This window comes from Astyanax mexicanus, chromosome 22 (genome assembly GCF_023375975.1).
Source record: "Astyanax mexicanus isolate ESR-SI-001 chromosome 22, AstMex3_surface, whole genome shotgun sequence".
Taxonomy (NCBI): Eukaryota; Metazoa; Chordata; class Actinopteri; order Characiformes; family Acestrorhamphidae; genus Astyanax; species Astyanax mexicanus.
In genome coordinates, this window is record NC_064429.1 from 31,852,299 (window position 1) to 31,875,249 (window position 22,951).

At 36.2% G+C, this 22,951-nt stretch overlaps 3 protein-coding genes across 5 annotated transcripts in view; all 3 read left to right on the forward strand.

Moving 5' to 3' along the window:
- lrrc74b (leucine rich repeat containing 74B) overlaps nt 1-3,605 on the forward strand; it is a 45,596-nt gene extending 41,991 nt beyond the window's left edge. For 2 of the 3 annotated variants that reach the window (XM_049470518.1, XM_049470517.1), the window contains exons 8-10: nt 399-477; nt 655-750; nt 3,431-3,605. In XM_049470518.1, the coding sequence (XP_049326475.1) occupies nt 399-477; nt 655-750; nt 3,431-3,547 (292 nt within the window). In that variant the 3' untranslated portion in view covers nt 3,548-3,605. Of the gene's footprint in view, nt 1-398; nt 478-654; nt 751-3,406 lie in introns of all 3 variants that reach the window. The other variant, XM_049470519.1, reaches the window with a different exon arrangement.
- A 5,002-nt stretch (nt 3,606-8,607) lies between these two features.
- nipsnap1 (nipsnap homolog 1 (C. elegans)) lies at nt 8,608-21,098 on the forward strand. Its single transcript, XM_022668437.2, has 10 exons — nt 8,608-8,746; nt 10,246-10,373; nt 11,388-11,433; nt 12,853-12,947; nt 14,704-14,774; nt 14,964-15,104; nt 17,167-17,198; nt 17,289-17,383; nt 17,485-17,568; nt 20,433-21,098. The coding sequence occupies exons 1-10, from the start codon at nt 8,667-8,669 to the stop codon at nt 20,495-20,497; spliced, it is 837 nt and encodes a 278-aa protein (XP_022524158.1). The 5' UTR covers nt 8,608-8,666; the 3' UTR covers nt 20,498-21,098.
- Nucleotides 21,099-22,142: 1,044 nt separating this feature from the next.
- Nucleotides 22,143-22,951, forward strand: part of castor1 (cytosolic arginine sensor for mTORC1 subunit 1) — a 32,991-nt gene continuing 32,182 nt past the window's right edge. Inside the window, exon 1 of the mRNA XM_022668432.2 lies at nt 22,143-22,521. Coding sequence (XP_022524153.2) covers nt 22,409-22,521 — 113 coding nt within the window. The 5' untranslated portion in view covers nt 22,143-22,408. The remainder of the gene's footprint in view (nt 22,522-22,951) is intronic.

Below are 22,951 nucleotides of genomic sequence, written 5' to 3' on the forward strand. Positions count from 1 at the left end.
GTGAGATAAGACGTGTTTTTGCTTGTTTTCTTGTTTTTCCACTGTTTTACTTTATCTGATTCATTTAACTTCTAATACAGTACTTCACAAACTGACCAATCACAAATCATTCCTTTAGAACAAAGCCCAATACACACACACTCACACACTCACTCACACACACACTTACACACTCACCCTCACACTGAGGCTGATGAATTGGTGTTTGACACTATCTTTAACTGAATCAGCCTCTTCATCATGTTGTTCTCTTCAGTCAGAGCTGCCCCGGGTTCTTCAGGGTCAGTAATGAAACGGCCGGGTCTGAAGCAGATTCTCGTTGTTTATCTGTCTGGGTTTATCTTTCTGAAACTCTGCACACGTGTCGTTTCACGCCTGCGCCTCCTCTCCTCCCGCAGCATCAATCGCATCCCCCCCGACGGAGCAATCCATTTAGCCCTGGGCCTCAAAGTGAACAAGAACCTCCGGATTCTGAGGGTAAGACTGACGGGGGAAATTGGTTTGTGTGCAATCAGCGGGGAAGTGTCTGAGAGACTGAGTTCTGGGATAAAAGTGGAGCATCCTCTGAATCTTCCAATTAAATTTCAGAGTAAAAGCATGAATCTTCTGTCTGATAATCTGCTGACTGTCTCTTTTGATTCTCGGCTGATGCAGATGTCTCGGAATCCCATGCAGTCGGCTGGATGCTTTGCCGTTCTGAAGGCTGTAGAAGCAAATCCGGCTTCTGCGATTGAGCACCTGGACTTCTCAGTATGTGTTATCATTGAAATTTTTTGGTATTTTTTTACTTTTTGACATGCCAAAAGTTATAGGGACATCTGTTTGTATGGGCAATATTAGCTAGATGCCACCAATCACAATCATTTTCATTCATTTCACTAAGAATGTTAAATATCCACACATTTAGGGTACTATCATATACTTTGGTCAAGGCGAGTCGCGATGCATCTTGCATCTGCCCAATTAAAATAGCATCTGAGTTTAAGAATAATTCTACACTGATCGGCGTGGAGATCTGGAAATGAGGTGTGTTCAGGTAAATTTCTGCTGTGTTTCTATACTGTACAGGTGCGCCACTGACCGATTAAAACCCTGACAACAGTCAAAAGTCAACAGTCAGCTATCCAATGCTATCTTAGCCATGCAGGAGTTCAGAGTACACCACGGCTTATTAAACACACATATGGACCCAAATCCACCTTTTAATTAAACAATAAACAGAATAAAGAATAAAATAACTTTTCTATTCACTTAAATGAGCTGCTGGTGTATCTTCACAGCGTGAACGCTTAGGTCAGTATCTGTCTCTGCTGAGACGCGCAAAAGTGCAGTGCTATTAAAAAACTTCATTATAAAATCAATACTTTTGCCAATGCCATCCTATCATTTTATTATGGTTGTCTAGTTTTTAGGTCTATTTTTGAATGTGGTTCCTGGTTTCAATGAGACCTGTCAAAGTAGGATATATGCTATATTAGGATACAGTTTAATACACTATACATACACTCTCATGGAACAAAATTGTGTATCGTGTCCTATGCCTTTTGCTATATCCCATGGAAGCTAAAAAACACTGTACTGATGTGTGGGATATGTGTGTGGGGGGGTCTCCTGCAAAGCGCTGTCCACTGTAAGTGATAATTAATGCCTTCTGTGATGTATGTGACACTGTGGATTAAAGAGTTTTACATTAAATTCCTGCACAAATTAGAATAGTCCTATTACAATGTTATATATATCTGTACCCACTATAGCTATGATGATGGAGCTCATTTGGGAACACCAACTGGATCCCAGTAACAAACGCATGTATGAACCAGCTAACAAAGCCGCCTAGCCCACCATCTATTAAAAAAAAAAATCTGTAGATTATAGATCACTAAAATAGGACCCTCAAACTTAACAAACAAATAGAATGTCCCATTTATCTGTCGCATACACAATCAGGCCTCGCTCCATCTCCTATAAGTTACTTTGCCTTGCCATGAGCACACTGGCCAGTGTTCAGTCAACCTCATTCACAAGGTAACACTTTACACATGTGCTGGCATGTCAGTGTAATATGAATCAGACCATTGTACTTATGTTGTATAACAATTTAGTGATAAATGGACCAAAAAATTGATTTAATACAGAATTACTTGGAATCAAATATTTTACATAGACAGATAAAGAAATACAGTACCAGTCAAAACACACCTTTAACACACCTTTTTTTAATTCAATGTTTTTATATATATTTTTATTTCATATATTGTAAATTAATACAGAAATACAGAAATTTACCTCAGCGTCATCCAGTTAAATGCCATACAAATATCCCCCCTAAACTGTCACTGCCAGTAAATGGCATACAACATAAATGCAATGTAAACCTGATGTGGTTTCAAATAAGATAAAGACAGATAGATATCCATTGCCCTTCATTACCTTCAGGTTTAAAGTTTAATGTTTGACCTTTACGATGAATGATGACCAGACTATCCTCGTCTGATTGGCTTAATCAGGGTGTTTTGTTTGGCAACCCACACTACGATGATGAAACCAACACAACACAATAAGACACTCCATGGTGATAAAGTCTTAATTCTAAAAACAAGATAAAGAAAGTTACATGTTAATAATGTACGTATTTCAATACTTCTCATAATGTTACTGTAATCATTGCAAAATGAGAAATCTTTAAGCTATTTCTTTGATCATAATGACAAATGTCTCTTTTTTAATTTATTTGAATTGTTCTGTGTTTTTTGTGTGGCTTAATATTAGTATGGTGATGCCAATATCAACCCCAGTGAATGATAAAAAGCACTATCTATATATATACATTTTAGTGTGGGAGGTTTCATGGCTAAATTGAAGCAGCCTGGTGGCCAATCTTCATTAATTGCACATTATTACACCAGTAAGAGCAGAGTGTGAAGGTTCAATTAGCAGGGTAAGAGCACAGTTCTGCTCTAAATATTGCAATGCACACAACATTATGGGTGACATACCAGAGTTCAAAAGAGGACAAATTGTTGGTGCACGTCTTGCTGGAGCATCTGTGACCAAGACAGCAAGTCTTTGTGATGTATCAAGAGTCACGGTATCCAGGGTAATGTCAGCATACCACCAATAAGGACCAACCACATCCAACAGGATTAACTGTGGACGCTGTAAGAGGAAGCTGTCTGAAAGGGATGTTCAGGTGCTAAGAAAAAATGGATCCATTGATGGAATAACCTGGTCTTTATTCAGTATATTCAGGTATTGAGGTCAGCTGACCTCATTCTTTCAGTACATACTGTTGCTGAACCTAAACCTGCAAACCAACTGCAGCATCAACCCCACAACATTTACTTACTGTAGTTAAATCCAGGTGGAGACTTTTATTTTGGCAGGTTTTACCAGACTATAACAGCAGTGTTCTTTGTTATTATCATTGTAGGACATCAGTGTGGATCAGGACTTTGAAGACTTGTTCAGCTCCCTCAAAGAAACCCTACCAAACCTACAAGTCAAGCATGCTGGGAAGATTCGGACCCTCCAAAAAACAATGAACTGAGAGGCCTTCAGAATGCTGCATCTGCTACATTTTTACAAATAAATCTACTTTAAAGGTGTAATAATTGTGTTTCATGATTTTGCCATGTTTATAGAAGCTAAAAAAAATCATGCTTTGCTCCTGCGCTGTTAAAATAGCGTCAGAGTGTAGGAATAAATCTACACTGATGATATGAGGTGTGGTGGTCAGGAAGTGAGGTGAGTCAGGTAGTAAATTTCTGGCGTGTTTCTATATATATATATTTTGGTGGTGGAAAACCAAACAGGAGCTCCACTGACTGCTTAAAACCCTGACAACAGTCAACAGTCATTCATCAGAGTCCATTCCTATAGGTGCACCCAGCGCTCTGCGTACACCCCCACTTATCACACACACACACACACACACACATGGACGAACTGCAGAGCTGAAACCCGACTTTAAACTCTTAAAGATAAACAGAAAATAAAGAATAAAAGAACATTACTGTTCTCTTAAATGAGCTGCTGGTGTATCTTCACAGCGTGAACAAACAGATCAGTATCCTCTGTTAATATATGAACGCGCCAAAGTCAGAGCTCACCCGGTTCTTAAAGGGAATGATAACTGACACACTGACTGGTTTATTTCACATTACAGCCAAATTTAAACACACCCATGAATAATTAAGAGAATAAGTTCATGCCTTTTGCGTGTTTCGAGCCGTGCAAGGCATATTTTTTAGTTCTCACGATACCAAAGACACACCGACACACCCAAAATCCAGCTGCACGAACCGCAATTGACCGGTGCAGTATAGATCGCTTAAATAGGGTGATTGTAACCAGAATCTGCCAGTCACAATGCTTACCTTTTACCCACTACCCTGAGTTCCACTGTGGGTGGTAGTGGCTGGAACCCACTATCAGGCCTTATATACTTCTATACTGTTAATTCATGTGGTCTTGCCATGAGCACGTTAGCCAGTGTTCGGCCCCGAGCAGAACGGATTGCTGAAGGTTCATATTTTGCCGACTGCTGGAATGATGAACCTGGCTTGCTGGCTATTTTCAGCAACTAGTGGGAGGGGCCTCCTTGAAGGGGGATTCTGAGAACAGTGTCGTTGGACTTTCCTGCATTGACCACTGAGAAATTAAAGGGGCGCTCACACAGTTTGGCATTGCATTAAATTCACAACATTACATTTGGCAGATGCTTTTGTCCAAAGCGACTTACAATAGTAAAATTCATAACCAGTCATTGTCTGGGGACCCCAGGCCAACTAGAGGCCCTAGGCAATTGGTGATTGGTTTGCTTTACTTTTAGCAATGGGCCTGCTTACTTGGTAGCACCTCACAACATATACAGATACAGACAAAAAATTAAAGAGACCACTTATTAATGATGAGTTTCTTTTCTTTTACCAAATTTGAAAACCTCTGGAATATAATCAAGAGGAAGATGGATGATCAAAAGCAATTAAACCAAGCTGAACTGCTTGAATTTCTGCACCAGGAGTGATTAGCATAAAGTTATCCAAAAGCAGTGTGTAAGACTGGTGGAGGAGAACATGATGCAAAGATGCATGAAATCTGTGATTAAAAACTTAACCAGGGTTATTCCATGAAAATATTGATTTCTGAACTCTTAAAACTTTATAAATATATGAACTAGTTTTCTTTCTCTTTTTTGTTACTTTAGCCATTTTTCATTTTCTGCAATTAAATGCTCTAAATGACATTTTTTTTATTTGGAATTTGGGAGAAATGTTGTCTGTAGTTTATAGAATAAAACAACAATGTTCATTTTACTCAAACATAAACCTATAAATAGCAAAATCAGAGAAACTGATTCAGAAAGTGAAGTGGTCTCTTTTAATGTTATGGGTGTTCCCAAGCTGTCCTGTAAATTTGGCATGCTGGAGTAGTATAATAGTGAATAAATTCTGATCAAGAAAACCTTGGTCAATATCAGAACCTTTATAAAAACGAAGAAAATAGTTCTTAAGTTTACTTCTTAATCAAATAACTTTATTTTTGAAGTGTAAAGCAGCTATACAGCTCCACCGTCGCCACAGTTAGGTCGTCTGCACCATTAAAAGCCTCATTAAAGGAGATTCCTGTCATTTTATTACATCACATATTTCAATATCCCTCAGTTTAGGTCAGCGAGTTCCAATTATTCCTGATTAATTTATTCAAAGTTAATCAGGGAGATGAAACAGACGGAAATGAAGGCGTCCCGGTGACTTTATAACTCAGTGAAAGGTTAGTGAGTGCAGCACCTGCAGAGTTTAATGCGAACAGATGTTCAACACAATGATGTCCCCATGCATGACTGCGTGTGCTGAAGACGTTTATAACCTCAGGTATAGTTCAGGCAGATGTTTGATCTCTGGGCTTTTCCTTCTTTCCAGGAACGAGTGACTTTCAAGAAGGAGAAAAGACTGTAGAACGTAGATTAAAGGAAATAAAAGTTCTGTTGAAAATGTTGAGTAAATAGTAAATCACGTAGTGATTTAGTGCACAAAACGGAATGACACTCAAATTATTCACACCAATTACAGTAATTATTTTTGTTCATTAATCAGATCTACACTTTTACACTCAATAAATGGATAATTGCAGTCAGTAAATTACACTTTTTTCAGTAAACCAGTTAATGGTTTAACTACATAAATATTTGTACACTTTCTATGAATGTCATCTTTATTATAACCACATTCATAACATATTATAATGCATTCATAAGGCATTATAAACATGGCTATAAATCATTGTAAAAATGTATAACCTATTATAGCCATGCTTGTTAAGCATTATGACCTGTGATCATAATACATTATAAGCTGTGCTTATAATATATATGCTAAAATAGTTAATCTCTATCATTAATAATCCAGTCCTACAATGAAAGTCTGGCACTTTACTTAGAGCACACAAAGACCTGTTATAATACATTATGATTGACTATAACTAATATTGTATTCAAGACAATAAACAGCTATTAATGCATTATAATCACAGTTCATGATGCATAATAAACATGGCTATGATGAATGATAGAGTTTTATAAATATGTATAGCCATGTTTATGATGTCTTATGAATGCACTATAATGTGTTATGAATATGTTTATAGAGTCTTATAGAGATGACATTCATAGAAAGTGTTACCATATTTGTTTTAAAATAAATTATTTAGTGCCTTTTTAAAAACACAAGGACGCTTTACGATTTACACATTTTACACACAACTATTCATACTCAGCATAAGAAGCAGCAGCCAATAGCGAGACAGCGTACTCTCAACCGGAAACCACCGTCCACCTGGAGGACTGCATCACCTGGCCACTACAGCATTTACCCAGGACACCAGGACAGTGCCAATCCATATCTGGGCACACAGTCATACATACATTTTTATATACACACAATCCTATACAATACACATATACAGTAACTATATATGCATATACAATCAATTTTAGATTATTTTATTGTTCTGAGCAATTTTTTTTTCATACCATCACTAAACTGTAAAAAAAAAGGCATTTGAAATTAGTAAAAATGAGCTTATACTTTGCATCAATGGCTCTAGCACTACGGTTTTCCAGTGTTTTTGCAGTGGGCGGGGCAAAGTTACTGTTTCATTGGTTTATAAACATGTTCATTGTTCATTGGATGGTTCATTTTGGTGTAGTCTGATGGGCAACAGCTCTCAAACAGTGTTTAATGTTTAATGTGCAACAAAGCAATTAAAATAAAGAAAATACTTGATGAGCAGGGTCTAAAAGGGTTAATAAGAAACTCTTATGATCATGTTTTTCTGTAATGTCTTTAGAAACAGAAAATATATTTATACAAAACCCAATACACAATACAATCAGTGCAGTTTTCCCAAGAAAATCTTACAGCACTTCATGCTTCCCTCTGCTGACAACTATTATGGAGATGAGGATTTCATTTTCCAGCAGGATTTGGCACACTGTCCACACTGACAAAAGTACCAATTGTTCTTATATAACATTTTAATTCTCTGAGACAATAATTTTTGGGGGGCTTTCATTGGGTTTTTTTCAAAAAACACTAAAAATAGATTCCTCAGTGTGTAATACAGCTATATAATATAATATAATATATATATATATATATATATATATATATATATATATATATATATATATATATATATATATATATATAGTAACTTTTCAATGATATTCAAATTTTTTGAGATGCACTAATATATCTACATATTATCAGAGTTCAATTTGTTGAATTCCAGCCTTTCAAGCCCTGATTTGAGTTTTTCTTCACTAAAATGTAATGCTTTTTTTTTCTGGCAGTGAATATTTTACATTAAAAAATTGGGAAAAAAAAAAGCTGGTAAAGTCCACAGGGCTTCTTCACTACTGTTTTTCTTTCAGTGTAGTGGGTGGGGCCGAGTTACTGTTTCATTGGTTTATAAACTTGTTCATTGGCTGGTTCATTCTGGTCTAGTCTGATGGGCAACAGCTCTCAATTGGTGTTTAATAATGTGCAACAAAACATTTAAAATAAAGAAAATACATGATGACCATTGTAATGGATGCCGGGGCTTGAAGGGTTTAATAAGAAACTCTTGATCATGTTTTTCTGTGATGCCTTTATGAACAGAAAATAAACATATATATACAGAGGTGGATTTTTGTTACTTTTACTCGAGTAGATTTTTAGATGGTTACTTTTACTTTTACTTGAGTAGAAATTTAGCAAAGTAAAGGTACTTTTACTTAATTACAATTTTTCAGTACTTTTTCCACCTCTGCATATATATATATTTAATTTTAAAAAAGCCTTCAGCATGACGAAACATGTAAAAGAATGTCATGTATTTGGCTTTTTTGGGGTTTAAATAGGCAGTCCAACCCTAAAAACTGAAAAAACAGGGTTACTTCCGATCAATACAACCTTAAAAATAATAATGCTAATCTCTTTAGCATTGGTGCTAACTCTATCTACAGTCTGAGCGGCACGTTGCTGGAGTTGCCCTTTGCCTGCTGGAGTGCAAAGGTGGAGGCTCGGCCGGGTCAATCATTAACCCAACTATTTCCAAACTATCACAAGTGTGTGTAAGAGAAGGGCAGGAGACACACCGGCCTGTTCTGCAGCTCAGTGAAGATGACGCCGAGCTGGTGTGTGAATCTCTTCAGGAAGCAGAGGTTTTGGCGTAAAACGCTCTACACGTCATCGCTGAGCAGGTAGGTGGTCTTGTCTGGATTGGGGGTCTTTTAGTTAATCACGTTTCTATCACTCTTAGTGTTTGTAGTGTTTTTCCAGGCCTGTGATTTGGGAAGGGGGTGGATAGAAAGCACCGCCCACCATGCGTTGGCCTCTGAATCCCAGCCAAGATAGTTTACAATGTGGCCAAAAGTTTGTGGACGTCTTTGTGTTTCTTAGCGTTTCTTCTAAATTCAAGGCAATTCATTGAAAATACGATATCTGAACATCCTCTACTCTTCTACCAAGGCTTTACTTTAGAAGCTGAAGCATTTCTGAGCATTGCTGTGTGGATTTGATTGCATTCAGCCACACAAAAAGTTCATCTATTAAAAAACTGGATATTCATCTACACTGAAAAAAATATATGTTTAAAATTTACTTAAAAAAAGTTTCGCAATTTACTGCATTTGCTTTTTTTTTAAGTAAACTTCAACTCGGTTTCAAGACTTAAATGTTACATAGAGTAAATAAGTGAACTGAACTTTTAGTAAACTTTACTTAATTTCTGCATACAATATTTACAAATTTATACAGTATTATTTTATATAATTTTAGTTAAAACACACATTCAAATATTTACATAATCTCAAAGATGTATTTTGTAAACAGATCAAGTCTCACTGTCTCAACATGTAATACATGCTTTATGTTTTAGTATACTAAAATGCCATCCATGTGTTGAGACAGTGTAATATGTGTGTTTTAACTAAAAAATATTTAAATTTCAGGAATTATAATACACTATGTATCATACATTATTTGAGTAATATTGTATAAATGAAGTAATTGTAATTAGGTAATATTGTTTGCAGAAATGAAGTCAAGTTTGCTTAAAGAAAGGATTGACTGAAGTTCAGTTCACTTATTTACTTATGTAACATTTAAGTCTTGAAACTGAGTTGAAGTTACTTAAATTTACATGAAATTAAATTTACTTTAAAAAAAGCAGTGTTTTCCCAAGAAATCTTACAGCACTTCATGCTTCCCTCTGCTACTGACAACTTTTATAGAGATGTGGATTTCATTTTCCAGCAGGACTTGGCACACTGCCCACACTGACAAAAGTACCAATTGGTCTTATATAATATTCTAATTTTCTGAGACACTGATTGTTTTTAGGGTTTTCATTGGCTGTAAGCCATAATCAATCATCAACTATAAAAGGTGGATTTTTTTTAAATATATCACTCTGTGTGTAATACATCTATATAATATATACTATTATGTATATTAAGTAACCTTTCAATGATATTAAATTTTTTTGAGATGCACCTGTATATCTGAATAAATATCAGAACGATTTGAGCTTTTCTTCACTAAAATGTAATGCTTTTTTTTCTGGCAGTGAATATTTTAAATTAAAAAATTGGATCTTCAGCTGGTAAAGCCCACAGGGCTTCTTCTTAAACCTCATCTGCGTGTGATCATGTTTCATAACGTGCTCTACAGAACTTTACTTTTCTTTAAAACTGATCAGGGGTTTGGCGAATGAGAGCGATGGTGGTTGGTTGAGGTCCATGTTTGCACACAAGGCGGATGCCAGGAAAGATGCCCACTCCAACCTACTCTCCAAGAAGGATACCAGCGGCCTCTACAAGATACAGTGTGAGATACTTCTCTTCCTCAAGTCCTCCAGTATCTGAGATCAAGCATAACATTACGACCACCTCCTTGTTTCTTAACCCATTATCCATTATCATTAACACCCAGTGATCATATAGGACACTTGTATTGTATTAAAAGTGTAAAATCAGATGCAGCAGTGCTGCTGGAGTTCTTAAACACTGTATCCACTCACTGTCCTCCACTGTATTAGGCACTACTACCTATAGCTGGTCCTACATTAGGGCCCACAGGAAGCTGTGGGTGGACTATTCTCATTCCAGTACACTGTAAACCCAGATAAGTTGAATTTACTTAAAAAAATTGAGGAAACCGGTTGCCTTAAAAAATTTAAGTAATGGGTAATGAAAACTTAAGTCAGCATAACTTAGAACATCAAGTTATTACAACTAAAGGGGAAGTTGATTTAACTTTTTTGTTTTTGTTATACTGTAAAACCAGATAAGTTGAGATTACTTAACTTTTTTAAGGTAGCCGGTTGGCTCAAATATTTTAAATAATGGAGAATAAATACTTGAGTTAGCATGAAATAAAACATCAAGTTATTACAGCTAAAGTGGAACTTGATTTATTTGTAGGGTAGCCCAGGGGGAATCGCTACTACACACTGATGGTGAGTGTCTGTTAGAAACTGTTGGACACGCCCAGTATGCAAATAGATTGTGCCAAAAGCCAATGGAAAAGAAGCTGTTAAGACTAAACTCAGTTATTATTAGTTGGTTCAACTCAAAGATCTCAGTTTGAATAGTACAGTATTTGTGCCCCCAAATGGTCAACTGACTCAAAATAGTTACATAATTTGAGTTCAAACAACGTATAGGTTTACAGTGCAGAAACACTGAGGTGTTTAAAAACTCCAGCAGCACTGCTGCAGTATCTGATCTACTCAAACCATCAGTACAACACACACTAACACCTCATACTGACATGATTGGTCCAAAAATGTCGTATTAATGCCCAGAATTCCCTGACTTTTGCTCTAAATCTTCCCTCCAGTTCACAACGTCAAGCCCGACTGCCTGGAAGCCTACAACAGTCTATCGTAAGTACACTTCCTGTACATCAGGCAGAGCTTAATCCCTAACTATGGCTCCCAGCTCACTCAGTGATGGCTTCCTCCAGTGTCAGGGTCCAGTCGTTATTACCAGTAGAGCGTGATACACTGGTTTTCACCACAGTCCTGATATCATCTGCTGTTGGGAAGTCATGCTCTATGAGCAGATATCATCTAATTGGTGAAATATTGGGTTTTTTCAAAGTTCTACAATGTTGCTCTTTGGAGGGTGAGGAAAAAATAGTCTTAACTTTTAATGTAAGTCAATAAAATGAGATTTAATTGGTTTATATACCTCTATTCCCACATTTCAGGCCTCCAACACATTCAAAACCCAGTTAAAGTGAGTTTCCTAAAGGAAATGTACAAAGGTTTTGTAGATAAATTGGTTCCCACTGGTCGCTATGGTACCTCAGGTGGTTGCTATGCTGTTTCTAAATGGTTCTAAGGTGATTACTATGGTATCGCTGTCAGTTGCTAGGCTAAGATGTTGCTACGTGGCTGCTACCTGCTTGGGAATGTTTCTGCAAGGTAGTTGCTATGGTGTTGCTAGGTGGTTGCTAAGCTGTTTCTAAACTAGGAGGCTGTTACAGGGTTGGTAAGTGGTTACTAACGTGTCCAAGGTGGTTGCTCTGGTGTTGCTAAGTTGTTTCTTGGTGGTTGCTAATATGTTTTAGGGGTTGCGACATTATTCCAAATTGAAAACCTCTGGAATATAATCAAGGAGTGTCATAAAGTTATCCAGAAGCAGTGTGTAAGACTGGTGGAGGATAACATGCTAAGATGCATAAAAACTGTAATTAAAACAAGGATTATTTTACCAAATATTGATTTCTGAACTCTTAAAACTTTATGAATATGACCTTGTTTTCTTTGCATTATTTGAGGTCTGAAAGCTCTGCATCCTTTCTCATTTTCTGCAAATAAATGCTCTGAATGAGAATATTTGTATTTGGAATTTGTTGGAGAAATGTTGTCTGTAGTTTATAGAATAAAACAACAATGTTCATTTTACCCAAACATATACCTATAAATAGCAAAATCAGAGAAACTGATTCAGAAACTGAAGTTTCTTTCAGAGCTGTATGAACTAAATGGTTCATTTACACAATAAAAAGCAACAAAAGCAAAAATAAATCAAATAAAGAACGGGAACTTTCAGAGGTTAATTTTTATTCTGAACTCTTTAAAGTATCTTCTCAGTGGGTCACCTCGTGCTTCAGCAGTGGCAGAATAACATGCTGTATAAAGTCCCTGTGAATATTAATCAGAAAGGGCAAATGCATGTAAAAGAAAGCATGATTTCCAGCGTTGAATAGAATACCAACGACTCATTTGCCTTTCTGAAGCTAATAAAGGAGTTTTTTTTTTCTCTCTTTCTTTTTCTCTATATGTGTTCTTTATTAGAGCCGAGGTTCATAAAGAGCTGCACAGAGCTGCAGATTATCCGTGCGAGGTGGTGGGGAGCTGGAACACGTGGTACGGGGAACAGGACCAGGCAGGTAAAGGTCATATTAAAGCCAGCTTTGTTAAACGCTGTCCTATATAATCCTATAGAGCTTCAATAATGAAAGTGAACTGAGTGACTCTGAACTGTGTGAAACTGCTGTTCTCCCTGTGTTTGACTGGATTTGGGCGATAGTATAGATTCCATGACTTTTCTCAAAGGTCCAGTAGACTTACTGCTGATCAGCCATAACATTAACACCACCTGTTCGATATGGAGAAGGTCCTACTTGGATCAATCAATCAATCAGTCAATGGTTTTATTCAATCAAGGTTAAAAACTTCATTAAAAATCACTTCAGCTGTTTATTTTTGGTACATTGTTTGGTTTCTCATGAGTTGGTGCCAATTTCCGCTCAATTATTCTCAATAAGATTGAACCATTGATCTCTGGGTCATCTTCTCGACCATCAAAAGTTATATGGCCACTAGAAAAAAGTGTGTTTGTAGAGTTCGGTCTTCGGTTTCTTGTATACTCCACCATTCGCAGCCATAGATGAGTACTAGTAGATCGATTGAGTTGAATAGATGAGCTCTCAACTTAACGTCCTTCGTCTTCTTCAACACGTCTTCAGTGTTTCTGAAGCGAAGCCAGGCCACACTTCATCTTCATCAGGGTTTTTTTCTTTGTACAGTTTTCTTTCTCTTCGGTTTCTTGCGAATTGGTGCCAATTTTCGCCCAATTGATCCTTCATGAGCTTGCACCATGGATCTTGCAGCATGGGTCGTCTTCTCAATTTGGTTTGCAGGTGGATGGTGGTATTTGGAATTTGGAATCTGGACCAATAAAATTATGTCATTTGAAGCATTTGCTTTTCGATTTCTTGTACAGTCTAAACTTTGCAGCCAAAGTTGAGTACTAGTAGATCTATTTTGTCACCTCAAAGCACTTCAGCTGTTTTTGGTACATTGTTCGGTTTCTCATGAGTTGGTACCAATTTCCTCCCAATTGATCCTTCATGAGCTTGCACCATGGATCTTGCACCATGGGTCGTCTTCTCGACCATTGAAAGTTATACGGCCACCAGAAAATAGTCTGCATGGTCTGCATAGTTGAGTACTGGTAGACCTATTGAGTTAGATGAGCTCTTGTATAGTCAACCATTCGCAGCCATAGTTGAGTACTAGTAAATCTATTCAGGTAAGAGCACAGTTCTGCTCTATATATTGCAATGCACACAACATTATTGGTGACATACCAGAGTTCAAAAGAGGACAAATTGTTGGTGCACGTCTTGCTGGAGCATCTGTGACCAAGACAGCAAGTCTTTGTGATGCATCAAGAGCCACGGTATCCAGGGTAATGTCAGCATACCACCAAGAAGAACCAACCACATCCAACAGGATTAACTGTGGACACTGTAAGAGGAAGCTGTCTGAAAGGGATGTTCGGGTGCTAACGCGGATTGTATCCAAAAAACATAAAACCACGGCTGATCAAATCACGGCAGAATTCAATTTAAAAGAATAAAAAAAAAAATCAGAATCCATAAATTATTGTGGATTTCAGTTTTGTGTTTCAGTTTCATTGTCCAACCCCTGTAAGTATACTTGCCAATTTTTCCTAATTTAAGCACATCATAGCTTCGAGAACTGACTGTTCTGTTGCTGCCTAACAATAAAAGATAATTGATATTTTTTAACACTTCACCTGTCAGTGGTTTTAAAGTTATGGCTGATCAGTGTATAAATGATCTTGGGTTGAGTGAGGGATGTGGTGCTGTGGTGACCCCTGCTGTTTGTGTGTTGTAGTGCACTTGTGGAGATACTATGGTGGATATCCAGCTCTGACTGAGTGTTTGGACAAGCTGAGACTCAACAAGGTATTCTGCCCTTTCACCCAGTCTGATACACAAGCTGTACACATCTGCCGAAAGTCATGGGACAGTATGTGAACTGTTCAGGAAGTAGACTTGGGAACAACCACATCTGTATAACTTGTGAGGTGTTATCTTGTGAGTGAGATTTGTTGTTTCCTCCTTCTGATACTGATAATTTAAATACTCTTTCAGGCGTATCTGGAGTATCGCAAGGAAAGGAGTAAAATGCTGATCTCTCGAAAGACCCAGCTTCTAATGGAGTTCAGCTTCTGGAACGACCCTGTACCCAGAGCCGGGCCAAATATATATGAGCTCAGAACCTACAGATTACAGGTACAGTAAATGCTGTAATAACTTATACTGTAGTTTGGTATTAGCAGTATGAGTAAATATAGTAGGAGTATATATAGTACTACTATATATTGTATTGAAGTAGTTGTGGCAGTACTAACTGTAGTCATTAGGGAAGTAGTAGTAGAAGTCATTGTTACATTAGTGCCCGCAGTAATAACACTAGTAGTTGTATAGTAGCAGTAGTGGCACTAGTGGTAATATTAATAGTAGTGGAAGTAGTAGTATAATAATATTAATGGCAGTAGTAGTGGTAGTAGTAGTAGTGGCAGTAGTAGTAATAGTGGCAGTAGCAGTAATAGTGGCAGTAGCAGTAGTAGTTTAAGTAGTAGTAGTAGTGGTAGTAGTAGTAGTGGTATAGTAGCAGCAGTAACATTAGTGGAAGTGGCACTAGTGATAATATTAATAGTACTGGCAGTAGTAGTATAATTATATTAATGGCAGTAGTAGTAGTAGTAGTGGTAGTAGTAGTAGTGGTATAGTAGCAGCAGTAACATTAGTGGAAGTGGCACTAGTGATAATATTAATAGTACTGGCAGTAGTAGTATAATTATATTAATGGCAGTAGTAGTAGTAGTAGTAGTGGCAGTAGTAGTGGTATAGTAGCAGCAGTAACATTAGTGGAAGTGGCACTAGTGATAATATTAATAGTACTGGCAGTAGTAGTATAATTATATTAATGGCAGTAGTAGTAGTAGTAGTAGTAGTAGTAGTAATATAGTAACAGCAGTAACATTTGAAGTAGTGGCACTAGTGGTAATAGTAATAGTAGTGGCAGTAGTAGTAGTATAGTATTAATAGCTGTTGGTAAATTAGTGCCAGTAGTAATAACAGTTGTAGTGGTATAGTAGCAGCAGTAGCAATAGTAGTAGTAGTAGTAGCAGTAGCAGTTGTTGTAGAAGTAGCAGAAATGCAGTAGCAGCAGTATCAGTAGTTGTAGCTGTAATAGTAGTGGCACTAGTGGTAGTAGTAAAAGTAGTGGCAGTAGTAGTATAATATTATTAGTGGTAATATTAGTAGTATTAGTAGTAGGTATTGTATTCATGCCAGTAGTAACAACAGTAGTAGTGGCACTAGTGATAATAGGAGCAGTAGTAGTAGTAGTAGTATAATTGTATTAGAAGCAGTAGCAGTAGTAGTAGTAACATTAGTAGTAGTGGCACTAGTGGCAATATAGTAGTAGTGACTGTATTTTATTTATTTATTTTTTCATATTTTTAGCAGTAATAGTTTTAGCAGTGTCAGGAGTAGTAATAGAAGTAGTGGTAATAGTGGTAATGGCAGTACTAGTAGCAGTAGTAGTTGCAGTAGTTGCAGAAGTATAGATATTTTTAGCTGTACAAATAGCAGATGTAGTAGGCTAGTAAAAATAGCAGTACTTCTAGTAGAAGTAGTAGAAATAACAAATAAGAGATAAGATAAGATAAGATAAGATAAGATAATCCTTTATTAATCCCACAATGGGGAAATTTACAATGTTACAGCAGTACAGAGGAAAGGACAGAGAAACAGGTCAGGAAAAAATATAAACAAATAATGATAAATCTATATTTACAAAAAAAAAACAATTACAGGAAATATATAAAAGATACTTAAAAAATGATATATAGTAAAAAAAAAATATATATATATATATATATATATATACATCTAGTGCATAGAGATATGATTATGGTAGGGTGGACCAGTATTATTGCACAAAAAGTAACCGTGAATAAATATCATATAAATAGTAGATAAAAAGGTGAGAAAATATTGCACGTTAAACATAATGCACAAATGGTGATAAGGGGATGTACATGTACAGTACATGTAGTGAGATGGATATTGCACACGGTAAGCATTACAGCTACACTGAGTAGTATGTAAGTTTAAAATGTAAAATATTTAAAAAATGAGCAATAATAATATATACTAATAAAATAAATATTTGTTAGTAAACATAGAATGTAATAGTCTACATCTCTAATGTATAAATATTAAAGCTCTAGTCTGTATTACTGTTCTAATATCTCTGCTTTTGTTTGTGTGGTGATGATTAAAGCCTGGGACGATGATCGAGTGGGGAAATCACTGGTAAGTCAGTTTGCTGAATTCACTTTTGTTCATTTTATTTGATCAGTTTCAGTCTAACGCCCGTTTTTTCCACTGTGCTCTAATGAACAGGGCCCGAGCCATCAAATACCGCCAGGAGAACAACGAGGCTGTAGGAGGGTTCTTCACACAGATTGGAGAGCTGTATGTTGTGCACCATCTGTGGGGTAAGTTTAGCTCAGTGAGACTCTGATGAGACTGAATATTAATGTATTCGTCTCTCAGTGTTCTCGAGTTTATGTAATTCTATATTTTCTTTATTGTGCAGCGTATAAGGACCTGCAGTCCAGAGAGGAGACCAGGAACTCAGCGTGGCTGAAAGAGGGCTGGGATGTCAGCGTACACTATACAGGTGAGGCCTGAACTCTGCAGACTTTAATATGAGGACCCCACAAGAGACACCACCACTTGGTTATGTTGGTTATCTATACTTATCTAAACAAATTTTTACTTATACTTCTTACATTTTCACACAATTACAGTCATATGAAAAAGTTTGGGCACCCCTATTAATCTGAATCATTTTTAGTTCTAAATATTTGGGTGTTTGCAACAGCCATTTCAGGTTAATATATCTAATAACTGATGGACACAGTAATATTTCAGGATTGAAATGAGGTTTATTGTACTGTAACAGAAAAAGTGCAATATGCATTAAACCAAAATTTGACCGGTGCAAAAGTATGGGCACCCTTATCATTTTATTGATTTCATAGCCAGGTGTATCCAATCATGAGAAAAGGTATTTAAGGTGGCCAATTGCAAGTTGTTCTCCTATTTGAATCTCCTCTGAAGAGTGGCATCATGGGCTCATCAAAACAACTCTCAAATGATCTAAAACACATGTGTCAAACACAAGGCCCGCGGGCCAGATGTGGCCCGCCACGTCCTTTTATGTGGCCCGCGAGAGCTTGTAAGATCTTAGTGTCTATAATAAATAGGTCAGAAGCGTTCTTTGACCAAAAACTACATTTCCCACAATGCTTGTCGATTGTATTACCCGCGAAGTTATGGCTTACTGCCACTACACGGCAGTGTAGTCATTGATGTGGAAACCCTGCTGGAGGGAAGGTGTAACTTCGCGGGTGGAAGTGAGACATATAAATGTTTATCCCATAATGTCCAGAAAAAGAAAAGTTGATGCAGACGGACGGCTGTGCTTCAAGGCGAAAGACCGGTATGCCTTTTGTGTTACGAAGGGTGTTTCTGACCAAAATAAACGCTTTTTAGAAGAGATATAATAGTTTTAATGACGTTAATAAACATCACAGTGACAGCGCTAGTCGCAGTTTCACCTCAGCAAAGGACGAGCACGTGAATCACTTATCTAACCAGCCTTTACTGATTTCAGCCCCCAATAACCCTTTCAATAACCTCCAATAGCCTTTAATAGTCTTCAGCAGCCTTCAACAGTCTAACCTTGCAGCCGTGGTGTGTCCACTAAACTCCGTAGTTATAAACATCCTGAGGTTAGCAGCGCGCTAACTGACCTGCTTTTAATGTAATCCGAGCAGTGCCTCCGTGACGCTGCTCTAAACTGCTGCTGTTAGCTGCTTGGGCTGAAAGATGAATTGTAGAGAGCTGTATTATCCGGTTAGTGGGGTTAAAACCTTTATTTTCTACACAGAAGAACTTAAACATTTTAAAAACGCTCCAGACTGGCTCAGCTGAGCCCTGTACCTGTAGCCCGTGACTGGGCTGTAGCTCTGACTCAGTAAAGACTGGGCTTGTGGTGCTGCTGCTGCAGCTCCCACTAGTGGTTGGATGAGGAACTGCTAAATCTGAGGAACTGCTAAATCTGTCATCTATGTTCTTAACAGCTCACAATTTTTGATTTTATATATATTAAGTCTTATTTCAGTATCAAACGTTTTGATCAAAGTTAATATAACTTGATGCCATTTCTATTCACTTGAATAGTTTGGTTCTTGATTGATGGAGTTTTTGGATTTCATAACATGAGGATTTATGTTAATAGAGCAACAAGCAAACATTTTTTCCATGCAACTGTAATATTTGATTGAATAAATAATATATTGAGAGTTATTTAACATTAAGGAGTAATTACATTCATTTTATATTACATTTGGTTACATTGTATTACATTTATAAGTTACATCTGGCCCTCAGAGGACAGCCAATATGCCAATGTGGCCCTCGGCCAAAATGAGTTTGACACCCCTGATCTAAAAACAAAGGAGCCTAGCGCATCCCAAATTTATTAACATTATTTTTCCCCCCTTACATTACTTTTACTTTTATACTTCAACTTCTCTGGACAGTATAGAGAGTATAGTTACTCCAACAAAAGCAGGATAAACTAAAAGTAGTAGAAAAAATGAATTAGCAGCTGTCCCATTACTTTTGTCCATATATTGTTTGTGCTGAAACGTGTAGTTTGAGAGATTTAGCCAAGCAGTTGGCTCCATCTAGTGGAATATATCTTCACTGCACATCAAAAATTGGGCAATACTAGTGCATCTCAAAAAATTTGAATATCATTGAAAAGTTCTTTTATTTCAGTAATTCAGTGCAAAATGTGAAACTAATATATTATATAGATGTATTAAACACACAGAGTGATCTATTTGAAACGTTTACTTCTTTTGTTGTTGATGATTATTATGGCTTACAGCCAAGGAAAACACAAACAATCAGTGTCTCAGAAAATTAGAATATTATATAAGACCAATTGGTACTTTTGTCAGTGTGGGCAGTGTGACAAGTCCTGCTGGGAAATGAAAGCCACATTTAAATAAAAGTTGTCAGTAGCAGAGGGAAGAAGCATGAAGTGCTGTAAGATTTTGTGGGAAAACAAAACTGCACTGACTTTAGACTTGATAATAAAACACAGTGAATCAACACCAGCAGATGACATATGTGGATTTCATTTTCCAGCAGGACTTGGCACACTGCCCACACTGACAAAAGTACCAAATTGGTCTCATATAATATTCTAATTTTCTGAGACACTGATGTCTGGGTTTTTTTTATCAGCTGTGAGCCATAATCCAATCCATAATAATACATCTATATAATATATGAGTTTCATATTTTGAACTGAATTACTGAAATAAAGTAACTTTTCAATGATATTCTATTTTTTTAGATGCACAAGTGTAATTACTCACACTGTCTCTGTGTTATTAAAAATCTACAACCTTTACCATTTTTTATTAAACCTTTTAATTAACTGAGACACTTTCCTTTACACAGTGCCTTTAATTCAGAATATGGAGTCCAGGATTTTAATTCCTACTAAGAGCTCACCTCTGCAATAACACAGAAGACTGCAGGAGACACACAGGAGACACACTGATGAAGATACTGGTGGATCTTCAGTGGATTCTCACTTATTCTGGACCAGAATGTATATCCTGAAATAAGCAAAAAAGAATAAATGTTAGTATTTGATTTATTAGCATTTGATATTTGATGTAAATCAGCAGTATTTGTTCATATTTGATGTAGAATCAGCAGTATCAACAGTATCAGCAGTATTTCTGTTCATGGCACATTATGTTTTATATGAATTATGTGTAAAGTGTGTATAATGTATAATGTAATGAATGTAAATGTAGTATTTCATGATATTATCATGATGCAAAGCTCTGCAGTGACATCAATTATGATCAGTTTTTAAAACATACACATTTAGTTAGTTTTATTGACTTTTGAGTCTGTGTTGTATGTACAGTATGTGATATGTTTGCAGGCTAAAAGTGGCACAGAATGCATCTGTGCCACTTTTACCACAGTGGCACAGAATCATTTCAACTCTTGTACATCCTGATCTGGAATACTGTGCTTATGTACAGTTTTCAACCCATTACCATTGTATTTGTTATAAATTAAATTAAAAAAAGGAAGAAAAACATTGAATGAGAGGGTGTGTGCAAACTTTTTAATCTCTATGAATTCTAATTTATCTTTTTATTATTTATTAATTTATTAATTTATTATTTTTTAACGTACCCATGGCATTTTGCAAAATGTTGACAGTTTAAGAACAATATCTATAAAAAAAATTAAAAAACATCCATTTCAACATAAAATAAATTAAATTGCAAAAGTAATTGCATAAAATAAACAATAATGTTTTTTAAATTTTAGGTATATTATTATTATGATTATTATTATTATTATAACTTTTACTGTATTATTATTATTATTATTATTATTATTATTTAATTAAACATCTCAAAATGTTTTTCATTTTACATTTTCTGAAAGACAAAAAAATTGTATTTTAAAGTAACGGGTTTTATATTTTCTGTATTATTATTATTATTATTATTATTATTATTATTATTATTATTATTATTATTATTATTATTATTATTTATACACCTTTTACTATATACTACTACTACTACTACTACTAATAATAATAATAATAATAATAATAATAATAATACTGCTATTTTATTTACGATATAATAATAATAATAATAATAATAATAATAATAATAATAATAATAATAATAATAATAATACGTTTTATGTATTATTTAATTATTTGTTATTATTTTTTAACATACCCATAGCCAATTCAATAATTCAATATCTCAAAATATATATTTTTTACATCAAGTAATTATTATTATTATATTATAATATTATTATTTACATAACTTTTACTATATTATTATATTTTTATATAACTTTTACTATATATATATATATATATATATATATATATATATATATATATATATATATATATTATATATGACTTTTTATATATATATATTATATAACTTTTTATATATTGTTTTATATAAATTTTACTATATATATATATATATATATATATATATATTTATTTTTTTTTTATTTTTTTTTTTTTATTAATATAATTAGTAGTATATTTTTATATAGCGGCAGTGTGAAGAGTACCGGTACCGGGGCGCTGTAGCTTTAAGGCGGGGTGGGGGCGTGTCCGCTGCTCGGTCTCTCAGCGCAGTGTTGCTCCAGGGTCGGATTTCCTCCAGCGGGTTTTTCTCCTCCTGAAGCCGCCCTGCAGCTCTCTCTCTCCCGGCAGCATGCCCGCCGAGCTCCCGCTGCACCGCTAGCTGAGTCCCGCGGTCAGGGCGCGCTGTGTTCAGAGGTAGGAGGGATCTGAGTAGCGGTTAGAGTCTCCAGCAGCAGCAGCAGCAGCAGCACGCGGCTTCCTGAGCTCAGGACCTGCCATGGACCTCCACATTCTGGCCCACAGACTCAGAGTCACCAGTATCAGCAAGAGCGGACTGCAGAACTACACCCACCCCCTCATAAAGCTCATCTTCCTCAGGAACAGGACGAGGTAGGTTCTATTCCAGCACTGCTGCTGGTGATTACTGGAAGCTGGCTCATTTCCCTGTTCTCCCACTTTAACCCATGTGCTGTTTTAGAAAGGGTTACTAGATCTTTCCTCAGCCTTCTCCAGCTCATTTTGCATTTGCACCACTAGGGTGCATGTTCATAGCCCAAAACCACTAACATTCTCACTCTCTTGCAGTCTGATATTATTATGTTTTCCCTTTAACATGCTCTACTAGAAGATCTAGTCCCCTGGATTCTTACAAACCTCAATGTTCAGACTCATTTTGCCTTTGCACAACCAGGATGTATGTTTTAAAGCCTGTCTTCTCAAGCTTATTTTGCCTTTGCACCACTAGGGTGCATGTTTATGTTTTTTCCCCCCAAACCGCGAACATGACTTTCTTGCAGCCTGTTGTTATTGTATTTAGGCC

Coding starts and splice junctions, on each gene's coding strand:
- nipsnap1 (XM_022668437.2), top strand. CDS start 8,667: ATGACGCCGAGCTGGTGTGTGAATCTCTTCAGGAAGCAGAGGTTTTGG. Junction 14,775..14,963: donor ACAAGCTGAGACTCAACAAG/GTATTCTGCCCT, acceptor ATACTCTTTCAG/GCGTATCTGGAGTATCGCAA. Junction 15,105..17,166: donor TCAGAACCTACAGATTACAG/GTACAGTAAATG, acceptor TGATGATTAAAG/CCTGGGACGATGATCGAGTG.